Genomic DNA, 20,343 nt, shown 5'->3' with positions numbered 1-20,343 from the left:
TGCAGTAGTTTATTTGTCGGGGGGCTGGGGTCAGTTTGTTATATCTGGAGTACTTCTCCTGTCCTATTCGGTGTCCTGTGTGAATTTAAGTGTGCTCTCTCTAATTCTCTCTCTTTCTTTCTCTCTCTCGGAGGACCTGCGACCATGCCTCAGGACTACCTGACATGATGACTCCTTGCTGTCCCCAGTCCACCTGGCCGTGCTGCTGCTCCAGATTCAACTGTTCTGCCTTATTATTATTGGACCATGCTGGTCATTTATGAACATTTGAACATCTTGGCCATGTTCTGTTATAATCTCCACCCGGCACAGCCAGAAGAGGACTGGCCACCCCACACAGCCTGGTTCCTCTCTCGGTTTCTTCCTAGGTTTTGGCCTTTCTAGGGAGTTTTTCCTAGCCACCGTGCTTCTACACCTGCATTGCTTGCTGTTTGGGGTTTTAGGCTGGGTTTCTGTACAGCACTGAGATATCAGCTGATGTACGAAGGGCTATATAAATAAATTTGATTTGATTTGATGAGCCAAGCACATGGAGGCCTTTCTGTTCTGTTCAGGTGTACTTCATTAGCCAAGCACATGTGTTTATGACCACACACTTTTCTCTAAAGGAATAGAACCTCATAGCCTCTGGAACATACAGTCCTGGGCCATGGAATTACAATCATTCCAGAATTGTTCCAACAATATTTTGCATAAACATTCATTTGGTATAATATATTTATAAAGTTACCTTTGAAGGGGTCTGATTTGAAGGGGTCCTCTGTCTGGAAGGGGTCTGCTGCTGGAAGGGGTTCTGGTGTTGATTTGTTGGTGCTGAACATGGCTATCCTCGATTTGAAAGAGTCCTCCTGATTCTGGGGGACAAAATATTCAGATTGCTCAACCTCAAAATCTTCTCCACTTCCATTCAAATCAACTGGATTGCCTTAACTTTGGGACAACAACACTTTACCAAGCGGAACTGAACGTAGACGCTTCTTCTTGTCATCTCTAACATAATGAACATTGAATAAAAAGGTATCAAGTCTGTCAGGTGTGAGCAACAGGAAGTGAGGTCACACTAAACACAGTTAGAGCTCCACATGAATAGCTGAGTATATAATATACACTGAGCGTAGAAAACATTAAGAACACCTTCCCAATATTGAGTTGCTTAAAAATCCTTCTTTAACCTGTCTCCTCCCCTGATTGAAGTGGATTTAACAAGTGACATCAAAACAGGATTGTAGTCCATGTCATGGAAAAAGCAAGTTAGATTATTAATGTTTTGTACTCTCAGTGTATATTAAAGTATAGGCAAGCTCTTTCCAGTCTTTGGTCGTCTTTATTAAGCCACTACTTAGCTCTAAATGTTTTGCAACGGAAAACAAAAATAAGCATTTCTTATTCAGGTAGTCACTCCCCATTTCAAATCAGTTTTATTCCATTTGATGCCTAATGAACACGACCCTGGTATCATGACAACACTACTCACCCTGGCGCCAAATTCTCCATTCTCCCTCTCTGAGAATCCTACTTCGCTCATGTCTGCCAGGTTGGTCATGCTGCCAGCATGAGTCTGGCTGTGGGTTCCGTTCAGAGCGTTGTTGTATTGCTCTATAGTCTTAGTCACCTCCTGTTGACTGTCCTGGATCTGAGAAAGCTTACTACGAGCCTAAAGGGATAAAGGGATGTCAGTGAGTCTCCAGTAACACCGGTAGTTCTAGTAAAAGAGATTAAGTATGTAGGGCTGTTGCGGTGAGCGTATTACCGCCACACCGCCAGTCACGAGTCATGACCGCAGTTAAACTCCATGTGACCGTTTAGTCACGGTAACAAGGCTTGATGCTGCTGATAGTTATTAGAAACGCACCAAAATTGCTAACTGCCTGGTACTCAGCACTCTATTGTCCCTGTCATCACTGACATCAATACAAATGTAACGGAACATCTAAATCAAGCACTTCATGAGAGCCCATGAGCTCATGTTGCACAACATTTCTATTGGCTACGCAATTATGGGAGAAAACAGAGTGATGGCCTCTAATAAAAAGAGGAGGATCCCATCAATTTTCTATAGGCTAGACCTACTATATTTATTTAACATCTCTGCTAATATTAATCACATTTATAACAGAAGTATAGCCTACCTAGCTGACATGAATATAAACCACTGGAAAGGCGTCTTACATTCGCTATTTAAGTGCATAGATGACATGTATTATCCCCCTGTTATGAGACAAGCGCATGATAATGGTCCATTCTAAATCAAAATTAATTTCACACATATATTATTTAAACAAGATTAAATTAAGAATAGTCTAATAGGCTAATACTGTCCCCTATCACTTGTGAATGGCGTATTATCACTTGTGAATGACGTATTATCACTTGTGAATGACGTATTATCACTTGTGAATGACGTATTATCACTTGTGAATGGCGTATTATCACTTGTGAATTACGTATTATCACTTGTGAATGACGTATTATCACTTGTGAATGACGTATTATCACTTGTGAATGACGTATTATCACTTGTAAATTACATATTATCACTTGTGAATGACGTATTATCACTTGTGAATGACGTATTATCACTTGTGAATGGCGTATTATCATTTGTGAATGACGTATTATCATTTGTGAATGACGTATTATCACTTGTGAATGTCGTATTATCACTTGTGAATGACGTATTATCACTTGTGAATGACGTATTATCATTTGTGAATGACGTATTATCATTTGTGAATGTCGTATTATCACTTGTGAATGACGTATTATCACTTGTGAATGACGTATTATCACTTGTGAATGACGTATTATCACTTGTGAATGACGTATTATCACTTGTAAATGACGTATTATCACTTGTGAATGACGTATTATCACTTGTGAATGACGTATTATCACTTGTAAATTACATATTATCACTTGTGAATGACGTATTATCACTTGTGAATGACGTATTATCACTTGTGAATAGCGGATGCCTTTGTACATTTTTTTTGCAACTATTTAAAATCAATAGTGGCATACCTCATGTAAGCTAGCCCATAGGCCTATATGTTTTGATAAGGTTTGTATCACAACTAGTGTCCAAATAACTTGTTAAAATGAAGCCCATTATTAATCCGCTTTACAACCGGTGTAGACTGGTATACATTACCAGTGTGTGAGTTTCAAGATTAGAGGAGTATCATTTACGCCATAAAATAGCACCTTTATAATAAAGCATTTACATGCATAAATTGCATTTGCGGTCACTTGAGGAAGGCGTTTTCACGCTAATTGATTGCATTTTGGAACATTTTAGTCATTTAGCAGATGCTCGTTTCCAGAGCGACTTACAGGAGCAATTAAGGTCAAGTGCTTTGCTCAAGAGCACATCGGCACATTTCCACCTAAGTTGTCTCAGGGGATTCGAACCAGCGACCTTTCAGTTACTGGCCCAACGCTCTTAACCACTAGACCACCTGCCGCCCCTTAAATAAATAATGTGAATAAGTAGCCTGATAGTTGATCATATATCAAGCTGAACGTTCTGATCGGTTGAGTCAGCTTCATTGCATAGAAATGTGTTTTGTTGACGCTAGTGGTTGTATTAATTTGAGATCTAATCGCATCCCACAACTGTCCCAGACTATGTTTGAATTATTTATTTCTCACACAGAAGGACGAGTTGACCAATAGAAAATGTCAACTTTTGTACTCTGGGGGATAGGAGATGAACATAGGCTGGTGCTTTTTGCTGGTCGTTAGGCCTACTCATCTTGTTGGCTGACGAAAAGTAAATGTAGACAGTTCAACATGTGCCTCGGAATACGATAAGAAGAACGTGCGCAGTTGCGTCCCTGATGTGTCTTTCTTAACTTGTAGCCTACTTCAGAGCGGAGATGCCTGTGAGAAGGACCGGATCACGTGACGGACATTGGCTAATAAGAATTGAGATGTCTGAGAGAGCCATGCGAGTGAGAGGTGGTTCGGAGCACCTGAGATCCTCAAAAAGTTCGACAGCTGCACCATCGAGAGCATCCTGACTGGTTGCATCACTGCCTTGTACGGCAATTGCTCGGCCTCCGACCACAAGGCATTACAGAGGGAAGTGCGTAAGGCCCAGTACATCACTGGGGCTAAGCTGCCTGCCATCCAGGACCTCTACACCAGGCGGTGTCAGAAGAAGGCCCAAATAATTGTCAAAGACCCCAGCCACCCCAGTCATAGACTGTTCTCTCTACTACCACATGTCAAGCGGTACCGGAGTGCCAAGTCTAGGACAAAAAGGCTTCTCAACAGTTTTTACTCCCAAGCCATAAGACTCCTGAACAGGTAATCAAATGGGTACCTGGACTATTTGCATTGTGTCCCACCACCCTCCACCCCCTCTTTTACGCTACTGCTACTCTCTGTTCATCATATATGCATAGTCACTTTAACCATATCTACATACTACCTCAATCAGCCTGACCAATCGGTGTCTGTATGTAGCCTTGCTACTTTTATAGCCTCGCTACTGTATATAGCCTGTCTTTTTACTGTTGTTTTTATTTCTTTACTTACCTATTGTTCACCTAATAACTTTTCTGAACTATTGGTTAGAGCCTGTAAGTAAGCATTTCACTGTAAGGTCTACTACACCTGTTGTATTCAGCATTTCACTGTAAGGTCTACCTACACCTGTTGTATTCAGCATTTCACTGTAAGGTCTACCTACACCTGTTTTATTCAGCATTTCACTGTATGGTCTACCTACACCTGTTGTATTCAGCATTTCACTGTAAGGTCTACCTACACCTGTTGTATTCAGCATTTCACTGTAAGGTCTACCTACACCTGTTGTATTCAGCATTTCACTGTAAGGTCTACCTACACCTGTTGTATTCAGCATTTCACTGTAAGGTCTACCTACACCTGTTGTATTCAGCATTTCACTGTATGGTCTACCTACACCTGTTGTATTCAGCATTTCACTGTAAGGTCTACCTACACCTGTTGTATTCAGCATTTCACTGTAAGGTCTACCTACACCTGTTGTATTCAGCATTTCACTGTAAGGTCTACCTACACCTGTTGTATTCAGCATTTCACTGTAAGGTCTACCTACACCTGTTGTATTCAGCATTTCACTGTAAGGTCTACCTACACCTGTTTTATTAATCATTTCACTGTATGGTCTACCTACACCTGTTGTATTCAGCATTTCACTGTAAGGTCTACCTACACCTGTTGTATTCAGCGCACGTGACAAATAAACTTTGATTTGATTTGAGAAGGGAATAATAATTATTCATATTCAGCTCAAGAGCACAACGACCACTGGCCACAAAAGGCATGGGTTTTTTCAGGGGGCCTTACGGCAACACAAGCGGGATGCCAACAGGAAATTGGAGCCATTATCAAGTGCTTGTCAAATTGTGAATGAGAGACTGATGAAGTGTGTACAGCCTGCGCAAAAACAAAACAAAGCAGAGATCATGCCTTTCGTGAAACTTTTTTCAAGTCATCATTTAAGTCGCATTACGCAGCATTAGAATGTAATAAAAATCGAGACATATAGCCCAACGTTTGTATCACAACTAACATGGCATAAACAGCTCAACTAAGCATATAGGAGTTCCTGTTTCTTTGTTAACTGCTCAACACGTGTTCACTCCCTCGGAAATCATTTGAAGAAAATATCCTTTCTATTTTATTCAGCTTTGTTCAATTGTATTCTTCATTCTATAAAATAATACCATGGAATTCTAAGCAACTATTGTCTGCTAAAAGCACCTAGTGTAGCCCATGGCCATATGGCACAGCCAGATAAGGGACAACTCAGAGCATGTTCTTCTGAAATAGACTACATTTTCTTCATATCATGTTTCTTTGAATATGTCTAAAATAAATCATGGATTTTTCTACTTTTTATTTATTTATTTATTTAATATACATGTTCGAAAGGTCTGCATCAGTGGCTTGTAGGCTATGTGTGGAAGACAGGAGATGCTTAACATGTTAATGTTAATTAATGGTCAATTACCGTTACACCGACAGTTATTTGCTTAACAATTACCGGCTGCCAAAATGTAATGGCCGCCACAACCCTACATTTAAAACATTATTAATAAAAGCCTGCGGGGACAATGGGTTGTCAGTCTACAAAAATAACACTGTCTGTTTCTGTGAGAGTCCCATCCAGAAACAACCCCTAGCCCGTACCCTCTAGTCCAGGGTTTCTTAAACCACGGGCGGGACCCAAAGTGGGCCCTGGGCATGTGAGAGGTGGGTAGTGAGTTATGAGAGTACATCTAGAAATCACACACAATTTCTTCTAAATTGGGGTCGTTTGCAGAACCATTTGGGTCAAGGGAGGACAGTCAATTTCTCATTTGGTTCTGGAGCTACAAAAAGTTTAAGAACCACACGCTAGATCTGAAAGCATCGGATAGGTAGAAGCAAAATGGGGAACATTTTCATTTAGGCATTAAAAAGGGAACATTTCTATTTTCCTGATGGCCATTAAAAAGTGACATTCTACTCCAAACGTGACAGCATGTTCATTTAATACGACATCTGTCTATGATAATGAGCTATAGCATCTCTCTATCCACGTACCTGGTTGATCTCATCCTGGGTGGCCTTGAGTGACTTGATGATCGAGTCTAGCTGCATGCGTCCGGTCAGTAGGTTCTGCTCTAGCTGCTTCTCCTCCAACTGCAGTTTGTTCAGGTCAGACTTGGTACGACTCAGCTCAGTCTCCTGACTCTGCAGGTCAGACTCCTGACTGTGGATCTGGGTCTGTAAGGATGAGATCTGGACGGAGGGAGAAGAGGAATCCTATGTAAATAAGATGTGATAAGCACTAGTGACGGCCTGTAAATGGGGACAATTGTTTCGGACATTCAGATAAGCCTCTATAAACTGGGGTTAGGGGTGGCATATATACCATATAACCGGGTAACCAATGAAGATCACCATGAAATAAACAGCTGACTGGGGCGGCAGGGGAGCCTAGTGGTTAAGAGCGTTGGACTAGTAACCGGAAAGTTCAAACCCCCGAGCTGACAAGGTACAAATCTGTCATTCTGCCCCTGAACAGCCAGTTAACCCACTGTTCCTAGACCAGTTAACCCACTGTTCCTAGACCAGTTAACCCACTGTTCCTAGACCAGTTAACCCACTGTTCCTAGACCAGTTGACCCACTGTTCCTAGACCAGTTAACCCACTGTTCCTAGACCAGTTAACCCACTGTTCCTAGACCAGTTAACCCACTGTTCCTAGACCAGTTAACCCACTGTTCCTAGACCAGTTAACCCACTGTTCCTAGACCAGTTAACCCACTGTTCCTAGACCAGTTAACCCACTGTTCCTAGACCAGTTAACCCACTGTTCCTAGACCAGTTAACCCACTGTTCCTAGACCAGTTAACCCACTGTTCCTAGACCAGTTAACCCACTGTTCCTAGACCAGTTAACCCACTGTTCCTAGACCAGTTAACCCACTGTTCCTAGACCAGTTAACCCACTGTTCCTAGACCAGTTAACCCACTGTTCCTAGACCAGTTAACCCACTGTTCCTAGACCAGTTAACCCACTGTTCCTAGACCAGTTAACCCACTGTTCCTAGACCAGTTAACCCACTGTTCCTAGACCAGTTAACCCACTGTTCCTAGACCAGTTAACCCACTGTTCCTAGACCAGTTAACCCACTGTTCCTAGACCAGTTAACCCACTGTTCCTAGACCAGTTAACCCACTGTTCCTAGGCCGTCATTGAAAATAAGAATTTGTTAACTGACTTGCCTGGTAAAATAAAGGTAAAATAAAAAAAATAAAAAGATGGGACAGTTGAGTCCGTTTCTGCTGTAACATGGACTCTACAACGTCCTTAACTCTGTTGCTCCTTGCTGAAACAAGCAAGGTGTTGTAGCAAATGAGTCTTTGGATGCCTAGGCAACACCCCGCTCCCTGCAGAAGCAGCACATGCAGTCAGGAGCGGAGTAGAGGAGAATAAATAAAAAGTACAACAAATGAATTATTGGCTAGTCGAAACGGTTATAACGGTGATCGCGATCATTTGGTTGACCAATAACCAGCATCCAAAATTCTATGGCCATCACAGCCTTAACTGGGGACAGAGTTTTTCCTGTCTAGACCATGATTGTATAGGTGTGTTGCTGACTGACCAGGGTGGACTGATCCTGACACTTCAGATGGACGTCTTTCAGCATGCCCTCCAGCTTGTTCCTCTGCTGGTCCATCTCCTCCAGCTGCTGCTGAGCATCCTGCTTCTGGGCCTCCAGGTCCTGCAGACCACCACTCTCCTGGTCCAGGTCCTCTAGCATCTCCTGTTAAAATACATGCAGTAATCAGACCAGACCACCGCTCCCCTGGTCCCCCTGCATCTCCTGAGGAAATGGTGGAAGGGAAGGAGACCAGCGCAGACCTCAGCAATAGAGATATAGGCGCTTTCTAAATTTGTCTTTCCTTGATTCCTTGCATCCTCCCTCTTCTCACCTCCATCCCAAAAATAATTGGAAGTTTAGGTTTGAGGGGGGGGGGGGTGGAGTCATATATTTTCCTCCAATCCGTTTTGAGTAGTTGTGATTGAACAAGATGTGTAGTCCATGAGACACTTCAGGATGAGAGTTCCATTCCCGTGGATTAGGCCCATTAAGAACGATTCATCCATAAAATGGGTCCCTGACTTCCTGTGGGTCTCACCTGAATTTCCTTGTTCTTCTGTCTGATGGCTTCCTCTTTGTCCCTGATGTCCTGCTCCAGAGTATACTTCTCTCTGCAACCACACACACACACACACACACACACACACACACACACACACACACACACACACACACAGCTAGGTGAGAAGGAGATCATGTCAAATTGTACGTTATTACCTCACCCATGTGCTTGGAGATTAGTTGACTGTGCAGTGTCTAGGGGATCTGCGAGGTATGGATCGAGAAACACTGCCCTAGCCAATGCTAGACACGGCAACAAGGCCTTTGTGTCACCAGGTTACCTGAGTGTAAAAAGGTAAGAGTGCTGTAAAAGATAAGAGTGCTGAGGAGGCAGTATGAAGAGGACACGGTTTAAAGAACACACATCAGGGAAACCCACAAGGCACGAGGATCAGTAGGGAAAACATAGCTTCCTATCCTCATCTCCTTGGCTGTGCTTCAGTCATTGGGCAAGGATTCTGTACACAAAGTACATTTCTGTGAACAACAGACAATCAAAGTAGATTTAATCCAACGGAGAAGATCTCCCCCTGGCTGTTAAAAGAAATGACAAACAAAGATGTCCTCCAGTCGAGCAATAGGGGTTAGGGTTAGTGATCTAGGGTTAGAGTTCTAGGGTTAGTGATCTAGGCTTAGAGTTCTAGGGTTAGAGTTCTAGGGGTAGTGTTCTAGGCTTAGAGATCTAGGCTTAGAGTTCTAGGCTTAGAGTTCTAGGCTTAGAGTTCTAGGCTTAGATTTCTAGGGGTAGTGTTCTAGGCTTAGAGTTCTAGGCTTAGAGTTCTAGGGTTAGTGTTCTAAGCTTAGTGTTCTAAGCTTAGAGTTCTAGGCTTAGAGTTCTAGGCTTAGTGTTCTGAGCTCATTGTTCTGAGCTCAGTGTTCTAGGAGGGGCTCACCTCTGCAGCTGGGCGATTTCCTGACTGATGTCATCCAGCTCTTTGATGCCTGTCAGGTCAGCTGACTCTGTAGAACTGCTGTTGTCCTGGGGGGGGCAGAGGATGAGGAAAAGAGGGGAGGGATGAACAGGGTGACAGAAGAGCGATAAGAGAAGGAAAGGTCAAAAAAAGGAGTAGAGAGTGGGGTGTGGAGAAACAGAGGAGAGAAGAAGAAGAGTAGGTCAGAGAGATTCTGCTCTGAGGGAGAGAGAGGATCTCACTACTGCTGCATCACCACAACGTTAACACAGGAAGGAGCTCTGTCGCATGCTGGGTATGTAGTACATAGTCAACGGTAGGCTTCGAGGGGACTCCTACGGTAGGTACACCTATAGCATCTCTTGGCAGTAGTACTGTAGACTACTTTATCCCTGACCTCAACCCAGGGTCTGTCAGAGCGTTCACAGTCAGACCACTGACAAACCTATCAGATCACAGCAAAATCACAATCTACTTGAGCGGAGCAATAATCAACCACGAAGCATCGAAGCCGAACAAACTGCATACTATTAAGGAATGTTAAGGATAGACGGAGGGTATTGTAGAAACCTACCAAACCTGGCCAACAACAAATCTACTCCCTTCTAGACAACTTCCTGGACAAAATGTTTTCCTGCAATAGTGAAGGTGTAAACTTAGCAGTAGGAAGCCTGAACAATATATTTGACCTATCAGCTAACATATCATATTTAAATTCAGGCAGAAGACCTAAGACAACTAACATCAATGAGAAATGGTTTGATGTTGAATGTAAAAACCTAAGAAAAACTGTTGAGAAACCTATCCAAACAAAACCATAGAGAAGCAGAAAATCTGAGCCTATGGCTTCACTCTGGTGAATCACTCAGATAATACAGAAAAAGACGGAACAGCATGACAGAAATCAGCTCAACGTGATTTAAGAATGCATAGAATCAAATCCCTTCTGGGAAAATTGGAACGCACTAAACAAAAAACACAAAGAGCTATCTATCCAAAATGGAGATGTACGGATAAAACCACTTCTCCAACCATTTGGACATATAACAAAGAAACAAAAGCTAAAAGATATACATGATCATTTAGTAAACTTAGAATCAGCTACTAAAGACCAGAACCCACTGGATTCTCCAATTACATTGGATGAAGTAAAGGATTAAACCCTACAACCTAAAACGGCCTGTGGTGTTGATGGTATCCTCAATGAAATTATCAAATATACAGACCACAAATTCAAATAGGCTATTCTTAAACTCTTCAACAACATTGACTGATTTGATCACCCCAATCCACAAAAGTGGAGACAATTTTGACCGCAATAATTACAGTGGAATAGGCGTCAGCCGTAATCTCAGAAAAATCCAACATTTACTCAGTAAAAACAACTTCCTGAGCAAATGACAAATCGGCTTCTTACCAACATACCGTATGACAAAGCACGTATTCATCCTACACACCCCAATTGACAAACAAAACAAGTCTTATCGCGCTTTGTTGATTTCAAAATTTGGCATGAGGGTCTGCTATAAAAATTGATGGAAAGCAGTGTTGGGAGGGAAAGCATATAACATGATTAAATCAATGTACACAAATAACAAATGTGCAGTTAAAATGGGCTATTAAACATAGATTTATTTTCTCAGGGCCATGGGTTGAGACAGGGATGCAGCTTGAGCCCCACACTCTTCAACATATGATGAATGATGAATGAATTGGCGAGGGCACTACAACAGTCTGCAGCACCCGGCCTCACCCTACTAGAATCTAATGTAAAATATCTACTGTTTGCAGATGATCTGGTGCTTCTGTCCCCAACCAAGGAGGGCCTACAGCAGCACCTAGATCTTCTGCACATACTCTGTCAGACCTGGGCCCTGACAGTAAATCTCAGTAAGACCAACACAATGGTATTCCAAAATAGGTCCAGTAGCCAAGACAACAAATACAAATGATATCTAGACACTGTTGCCCTAGAGCACACAAAGAATTATTCCTACCTAGGCCTAAACATCAACACCAAAGGTAACTTCCACAAAGCTGTGAACGATCTAAGAGACAAGGCAAGAAGGGCTTTCTACGCCATCAAAATGAACATAAAACATCACAATTAGGATCTGGCTAAAATACTTCAATCAGTTATCGAACCCATTGTCCTTTAGGATTGTGAGGTCTGGGGTCCACTCACCAACCAAGAAGTCACAAAATGGGACAAACACCCAATTGAGATTCTGCATGCAGAATTCCGCAAAAAAATATACTTTGTGTACAATGCAAAATCCCGAACAATGCAGGCATAGCAGAATGAGGACTATACCCACTAGTTATCAACATCCAGAAAAGAGCTGCTAAATTCTACAACCACCTAAAAAGGAAGTGATGCCCACACATTCCACCACAAAGCCATCACCTACAGAGAGCTCAACCTATAGAAGAGTCCCCTCAGCCTGCTGGTTCTGGGGCTCTGTTCACAAACACAAACAGACCCCACAGAGCCCGAGGACAGAAACACAATTAGATCCAACCAAATTATGAGAAAGCGAAAAGATAATTACTTGACACACTGGAAAGAATCAACCAAAAAACAGAGCAAACTAGAATGCTATTTGGCCCTAAACAGAGAGTATACAGTGGCAGAATACCTGACCACTGTGACTGAACCAAAATTAAGAAAATTCTTGACCATGCACAAACTTGATTTGATTTTGATTTGATTTGACTCAGTGAGCATAGCATTGTTATTGAGAAAGGCCACCATAGGCAGACCTGGCTCTCAAGAGAAGACAGGCAATGTGCAGACTGCCCACAAAATGAGGTGGAAACTGAGCTACACTTCCTAACCACCTGCCAAATTATATGACCACATTAGAGAGACATATTTTTCACAGATTACACAGATCCACAAAGAATTTGAAAACAAATCAAACATTGATAAATTCCCATATCTGTTAGGCTACATACCGCAGAGTGAAATCACAGTTGCGTGATTTGTGGGCCATTGCCATGAGAAAAGGGTCAAAAAGTGGAGCACAAACATTGCAAATACAACCTATATTTATCTGATTATTTATTTCCAACTACTTGCACATTGTTACAACACTGTACATAGCCAATAATATAACATTTGAAACGTCTATAAACTTTTGTGAGTGTAATGTTCACTAATGTTTCCCTTGTTTGTCTATTCCATTTGCTATTCCATTTGTCTATTCCATTTGCTATTCCATTTGTCTATTCCATTTGCTATTCCATTTGTCTATTCCATTTGCTATTCCATTTGTCTATTCCATTTGTCTATTCCATTTGTCTATTCCATTTGCAATGTAAATATGTTTCCCATGCCAATAAAAGCCCTTTGAACTGAGAGAGAGAAAGATTCCACAGTGAACTGAATCAGACAGTGGTGTTATCACTCTAGACCACCAGAAGGTGGCAGTGTTCGCCTTGAAAACAGTAACATTCTGAGGTGAGGCTTGACATACTAGAACACATTCATCCCTTCCTTGGCATTGGTAATACATAAACAATAGGTCATGACACACCACAGGAAATACATCTGTACAAATATTGTGCTTTACACTGTGAAACAAAGGACAGTGAAACAACACCAGACAGTGACACGACACAGTAACACGACACAACACCAGACAGTAACACGACACAGTAACTCGACACAACACCAGACAGTAACACGACACCAGACAGTAACACAACACCAGACAGTAACACGACACAGTAACACGACACAACACCAGACAGTAACACGACACAGTAACACGACACAACACCAGACAGTGACACGACACAGTAACAAGACGCAACACGACACAGTAACACGACACAGTAACACGACACCAGACAGTAACACGACACAGTAACACGACACAGTAACACGACACCAGACAGTAACACCAGACAGTAACACAGTAACACGACACAACACCAGACAGTAACACAACACCAGACAGTAACACAACACCAGACAGTAACACAACACCAGACAGTAACACGACACCAGACAGTAACACAACACAGTAACTCGACACAACACAACACCAGACAGTAACACGACACAGTAACAAGACACAACACCAGACAGTAACACGACACAGTAACACGACACAACACCAGACAGTAACACGACACAACACCAGACAGTAACACCAGACAGTAACAAGACACAACACGACACCAGACAGTAACACAACAACACCAGACAGTAACACCAGACAGTAACACGACACAACACCAGACAGTAACACGACACCAGACAGTAACACCAGACAGTAACACAACACCAGACAGTAACACGACACAGTAACACAACACCAGACAGTAACACGACACAGTAACACGACACCAGACAGTAACACAACACCAGACAGTAACACGACACCAGACAGTAACACGACACAGTAACACAACACCAGACAGTAACACAACACCAGACAGTAACACAACACCAGACAGTAACACGACACAGTAAGACAACACCAGACAGTAACACGACAGTAAGACAACACCAGACAGTAACACGACACAACACCAGACAGTAACACAACACAAAACCAGACAGTAACACGACACAGTAAGACAACACCAGACAGTAACACGACACAACACCAGACAGTAACACAACACAAAACCAGACAGTAACACGACAGAGAGAGTTTGAAATGCAGTACAGTAAAGCTAAAGATAGGAGGCGCTGGGGAGATGGGAGAGGGTGCAGAGAGAGGGATGAAGACAAGAAAGTGGAGAGGAGAGGAGAGCAGTAGAGGGTTGGTGAGAAGGGTAGAGGGGGGTATCACACAGGAGGGCAGTGGCAGTCCTCTCAGGGGGGATATCACTTCGGGGAGAGGGTACGAGGAGGGGGAGAAGGTGAGGAACTAGGGGTGAGGGAGTGACTTACAAGAACAGAGGTGGTGGTCCTCTCAGAGGGGGTATCATTTCAGTTGTGAGGTTATGAGGAGGGGGAGAAGGTGAGGAACTAGGGGTGAGGGAGTGACTTACAAGAACAGAGGTGGTGGTCCTCTCAGAGGGGGTATCATTTCAGTTGTGAGTGTCTGGGGAGGGGGAGAAGGTGAGGAACTAGGGGTGAGGGAGTGACTTACAAGAACAGAGGTGGTGGTCCTCTCAGAGGGGGGTATCATTTCGGGGGAGAGGGTCTGGGGAGGGTCCAATCCGTTGATGACTTTCTGATGGATCAGCCACATGGCCAAAGAGAACTGCTCTCTGGACAGCTTTCCTGTCTGCTTGGTGTCAGCCAGACCCCTAGGAACAAAATACATTACATTTAGGGTTTGCTAAATTACTGTCACTTGTTTACATTTTGCTGCTTTTCCCCGAAATTTCTGGTTGCAGAAATGCAGGTTTTGTGCTTATTCCCTCTTGATTACAGCAATGTCCCAACCGGGATTTCCATAAAACCAGGGAATTTGGGGAAAGTTAAAAGAGACTTTTGCTACTCTCATTACATTGTAGTCAAGTTAACAGGTACTGTGTATTCTAATCCAGAGTAATTTAACATAATGCATTCACATTCAACAGGAAAGAAAATGACATATCACGATCACTGCAAGTTTCATGTTGTTAACGTGTACTGTACTGGTCCAACAAGACAATGCCCAATATGTCACTGTATGATTGGCCAATGAAAATAGTTTTTCTCGTTCTTGTCAAAACATTTTATAATGAGATACATCTGTTATTACACACCGAGTGTACAAAACATCTAGAACACCTTCTTAACATTGAGTTGCGCCTGCCCAACCCCCCCTTGCCCTCAGAACAGCCTCATTTGTCTGGGCATGGACTCTACAAGGTGTCAAAAGCGTTCCACAGGGATGCTGACCCATGTTGACTCCAATGCTTCCCACAGTTGTCAAGTTGGCAGGATGTCCTTTGGGTGGTGGACCATCCTGATGCACACAGGAAACTGTTGACCATTAAAAAAAACAGCAGTGTTGCAGTTCTTGACACAAACCAGTGCGCCTGGTACCTACTACCATACCCCATTCAAAGGCACTTAAATATGTTGTCTTGTCCATTCACCCTCTAAATGGCCCACATACACAATCCATGTCTCAATTGTCTCGAGGCTTAAAAATCCCCTTCTTTAAACCATCTCCTCCCCTTCATCTCCACTGACTGAAGTGGATTTAATAATATACAGTGGGGAGAACAAGTATTTGATACACTGCCGATTTTGCAGGTTTTCCTACTTACAAAGCATGTAGAGGTCTGTCATTTTTTATCATAGGTACTGTGGTGGTATGCAGACAGATACGAAAAATACAGATGAAAACTCTCTAGGTAGATAGTGTGGTCTACAGCTTATCATGAGATACTCTACCTCAGGTAAGCAAAACCTTGAGACTTCCTTAGTTATTGTGCCCCAGCTGTTGTTTATACAGTGGGGAGAACAAGTATTTGATACACTGCCGATTTTGCAGGTTTTCCTACTTACAAAGCATGTAGAGGTCTGTAATTTTTTTATCATAGGGACACTTCAACTGTGAGAGACGGAATCTAAAACAAAAATCCAGAAAATCACATTGTATGATTTTTAAGTAACTAATTTGCATTTTATTGCATAACAAGTATTTGATACATCAGAAAAGCAGAACTTAATATTTGGTACAGAAACCTTTGTTTGCAATTACAGAGATCATATGTTTTCTGTAGTTCTTGACCAGGTTTGCACACACTGCAGCAGGGATTTTGGCCCACACCTCCATACAGACCTTCTCCAGATCCTTCAGGTTTCGGGGCTGTCGCTGGCAATACGGACTTTCAGCTCCCTCCAAAGATTTTCTATTGGGTTCAGGTCTGAAGACTGGCTAGGCCACTCCAGGACCTTGAGATGCTTCTTACGGAGCCACTCCTTAGTTGCCCTGGCTGTGTGTTTCGGGTCGTTGTCATGCTGGAAGACCCAGCCACGACCCATCTTCAATGCTCTTACTGAGGGAAGGAGGTTGTTGGAAAAGATTTGCGATACATGGCCCCATCCATCCTCCCCTCAATACAGTGCAGTCGTCCTGTCCCCTTTGCAGAAAAGCATCCCCAAAGAATGATGTTTCCACCTCCATGCTTCACGGATGGGATGGTGTTCTTGGGGTTGTACTCATCCTTCTTCCTCCTCCAAACATGGCGAGTGGAGTTTAGACCAAAAAGCTCTATTTTTGTCTCATCAGACCACATGACCTTCTTCCATTCCTCCTCTGGATCATCCAGATGGTCATTGGTAAACTTCAGATGGGCCTGGACATGCGCTGGCTTGAGCAGGGGGACCTTGCGTGCGCTGCAGGATTTTAATCCATGACGGCGTAGTGTGTTACTAATGGTTTTCTTTGAGACTGTTGTCCCAGCTGTCTTCAGGTCATTGACCAGGTCCTGCCATGTAGTTCTGGGCTGATCCCTCACCTTCCTCATGATCATTGATGCCCCACAAGGTGAGATCTTGCATGGAGCCCCAGACCGAGGGTGATTGACCGTCATCTTGAACTTCTTCCATTTTCTAATAATTGCGCAAACAGTTGTTGCCTTCTCACCAAGCTGCTTGCCTATTGTCCTGTAGCCCATCCCAGCCTTTTGCAGGTCTACAATTTTGTCCCTGATGTCCTTACACAGCTCTCTGGTCTTGGCCATTGTGGAGAGGTTGGAGTCTGTTTGATTGAGTGTGTGGACAGGTGTCTTTTATACAGGTAACGAGTTCAAACAGGTGCAGTTAATACAGGTAATGAGTGGAGAACAGGAGGGCTTCTTAAAGAAAAACGAACAGGTCTGTGAGAGCCAGAATTCTTACTGGTTGGTAGGTGATCAAATGTTATGTCATGCAATAAAATGCAAATTAATTACTTAAAAATCATACAATGTCATTTTCTGGATTTTTGTTTTAGATTCCGTCTCTCACAGTTGAAGTGTACCTATGATAGAAATTACAGACCTCTACATGCTTTGTAAGTAGGAAAACCTGCAAAATCGGCAGTGTATCAAATACTTGTTCTCCCCACTGTACATTAATAAGGGATCATAGCTTTCACCTGGATTCACCTGGTCAGTTTATGTCATGGAAAGAGCCAAACGTGCTCCTAATGTTTTGTCCACTCAGTGTGTTTGTAAGGTGTTAAATTAACAATATGTAAGTCTAAGGTGCAGGCCATTCTGTCTCTCACCAGATCTGTGCCAGCATGGTCTTAGAAAGGTTGGACAGCATGAAGATCTCCATGACTTCTCCTCCGGTGACAAGACCGTCCATGTCTGTGTCTGTCTTCAGGAAGATGTCATTGTAACGTCCTCTGTCTGCCACCGGGACCACCCAGTTCACTACTGCAGGTGACTAGCACACAGGAGAGAGGACAGGAGAGAGGACAGAACTATCAACCCAGTTCACTACTGCAGGTGACTAGCACATAGGAGAGAGGACAGGAGAGAGGACAGAACTATCAACTCAGTTCACTACTGCAGGTGACTAGCACACAGGAGAGAGGACAGGAGAGAGGACAGAACTATCAACCCAGTTCACTACTGCAGGTGACTAGCACACAGGAGAGAGGACAGGAGAGAGGACAGAACTATCAACTCAGTTCACTACTGCAGGTGACTAGCACATAGGAGAGAGGACAGGAGAGAGGACAGAACTATCAACCCAGTTCACTACTGCAGGTGACTAGCACATAGGAGAGAGGACAGGAGAGAGGACAGAACTATCAACCCAGTTCACTACTGCAGGTGACTAGCACACAGGAGAGAGGACAGAACTATCAACCCAGTTCACTACTGCAGGTGACTAGCACACAGGAGAGAGGACAGGAGAGAGGACAGAACTATCAACCCAGTTCACTACTGCAGGTGACTAGCACATAGGAGAGAGGACAGGAGAGAGGACAGAACTATCAACCCAGTTCACTACTGCAGGTGACTAGCACACAGGAGAGAGGACAGGAGAGAGGACAGAACTATCAACTCAGTTCACTACTGCAGGTGACTAGCACACAGGAGAGAGGACAGGAGAGAGGACAGAACTATCAACCCAGTTCACTACTGCAGGTGACTAGCACACAGGAGAGAGGACAGAACTATCAACTCAGTTCACTACTGCAGGTGACTAGCACACAGGAGAGAGGACAGGAGAGAGGACAGAACTATCAACCCAGTTCACTACTGCAGGTGACTAGCACACAGGAGAGAGGACAGGAGAGAGGACAGGAGAGAGGACAGGAGAGAGGACAGAACTATCAACCCAGTTCACTACTGCAGGTGACTAGCACATAGGAGAGAGGAGAGGAGAGAGGACAGAACTATCAACCCAGTTCACTACTGCAGGTGACTAGCACACAGGAGAGAGGACAGGAGAGAGGACAGGAGAGAGGACAGGAGAGAGGACAGAAAAACAGGAGATACAATCTTTGGACAGAATCCTAATCCTAACTACAGTATGTGTGCATATCTTGCCTTTTCAGAAATCATGCATTCATGTCAATCAATGGGCATTAAACACTCTTTGATGGCATATGTATTCAAATTAAGGACTGTAGCTTTAAAGCATGGACACTATGTCCTATGGTTGTTCACATCTTAAAAGTGTCATGTTTTTGTGTCTGAGGTTATGATGACACATTGTGGGTGTGGCATCGTTTCCCTTTCAATGAAACCTGTTCCTCTTAATCAACAGACAAATTCCTTACAACAAACAGATGACTAAGAAAAGAACCACTCAGGGATCGAAGACAATTCAGAGAATGTTGCCAAACGAGTCTATTTATATGACAGATGAACCATCCCAGTCGGTGAAGAGTTAGGGTTTATGACAGATGAACAAGTACGTGAAGAGTTGGGGTTTATGACAGATGAACCATTCCAGTAGGTGAAGAGTTAGGGTTTATGACAGATGAACCAGTAGGTGACGAGTTAGGGTTTATGACAGATGAACCAGTAGGTGAAGAGTTAGGGTTTATGACAGATGAACCATTCCAGTAGGTGAAGAGTTGGGGTTTATGACAGATGAACCAGTAGGTGAAGAGTTGGGGTTTATGACAGATGAACCAGTAGAACCAGTAGGTGAAGTAGGTGAAGTTATGGTTTATGACAGATGAACCAGTAGGTGAAGAGTTATGGTTTATGACAGATGAACCAGTAGGTGAAGAGTTAGGTGAAGAGTTATGGTTTATGACAGATGAACCAGTAGGTGAAGAGTTATGGTTTATGACAGATGAACCAGTAGGTGAAGAGTTAGGGTTTATGACAGATGAACCAGTAGGTGAAGAGTTATGGTTTATGACAGATGAACCAGTAGGTGAAGAGTTATGGTTTATGACAGATGAACCAGTAGGTGAAGAGTTAGGGTTTATGACAGATGAACCAGTAGGTGAAGAGTTAGGGCTTATGACAGATGAACCAGTAGGTGAAGAGTTAGGGTTTATGACAGATGAACCAGTAGGTGAAGAGTTAGGGCTTATGACAGATGAACCAGTAGGTGAAGAGTTAGGGCTTATGACGGATGAACCATCCCAGTGTGTATAGGAGGTAGAGGAAATTCAGGTTGGTATATAGCTGCTGTAACCCTTAACAGACTTCTCAGGAACAGGGAGGAAGACTGAACGACGTCCTGGCTTTACTAAGAAAAGCACAGCCGCCTCTTACACTTTCTGAGATTTGTTACCTACCCCGCCGACAGTCCGAGGATGGACCCTAATGCCTTCTCAATGTGCTAGTCAAATAATT

The 20,343-nt window shown here is 43.3% G+C and overlaps 1 protein-coding gene across 4 annotated transcripts in view; it reads right to left on the bottom strand.

The window, feature by feature from the left end:
- Nucleotides 1-20,343, bottom strand: part of LOC112236585 (epidermal growth factor receptor substrate 15-like 1) — a 71,430-nt gene that overhangs the window by 39,772 nt on the left and 11,315 nt on the right. For all 4 annotated transcript variants that reach the window (XM_042329103.1, XM_042329102.1, XM_042329104.1 and 1 more), the window contains exons 10-17: nt 17,796-17,959; nt 14,733-14,892; nt 9,604-9,689; nt 8,688-8,760; nt 8,150-8,311; nt 6,580-6,777; nt 1,475-1,654; nt 731-854 (exon numbers count right to left, since the gene is read on the bottom strand). In XM_042329103.1, the coding sequence (XP_042185037.1) occupies nt 731-854; nt 1,475-1,654; nt 6,580-6,777; nt 8,150-8,311; nt 8,688-8,760; nt 9,604-9,689; nt 14,733-14,892; nt 17,796-17,959 (1,147 nt within the window). The remainder of the gene's footprint in view (nt 1-730; nt 855-1,474; nt 1,655-6,579; nt 6,778-8,149; nt 8,312-8,687; nt 8,761-9,603; nt 9,690-14,732; nt 14,893-17,795; nt 17,960-20,343) is intronic.

The sequence above is a fragment of the Oncorhynchus tshawytscha genome, linkage group LG10 (assembly GCF_018296145.1).
Source record: "Oncorhynchus tshawytscha isolate Ot180627B linkage group LG10, Otsh_v2.0, whole genome shotgun sequence".
Classification (NCBI taxonomy): Eukaryota; Metazoa; Chordata; class Actinopteri; order Salmoniformes; family Salmonidae; genus Oncorhynchus; species Oncorhynchus tshawytscha.
The sequence above is the reverse complement of the archived record's forward strand: the minus strand, read 5'-3'. Positions and strand labels throughout refer to the sequence as shown.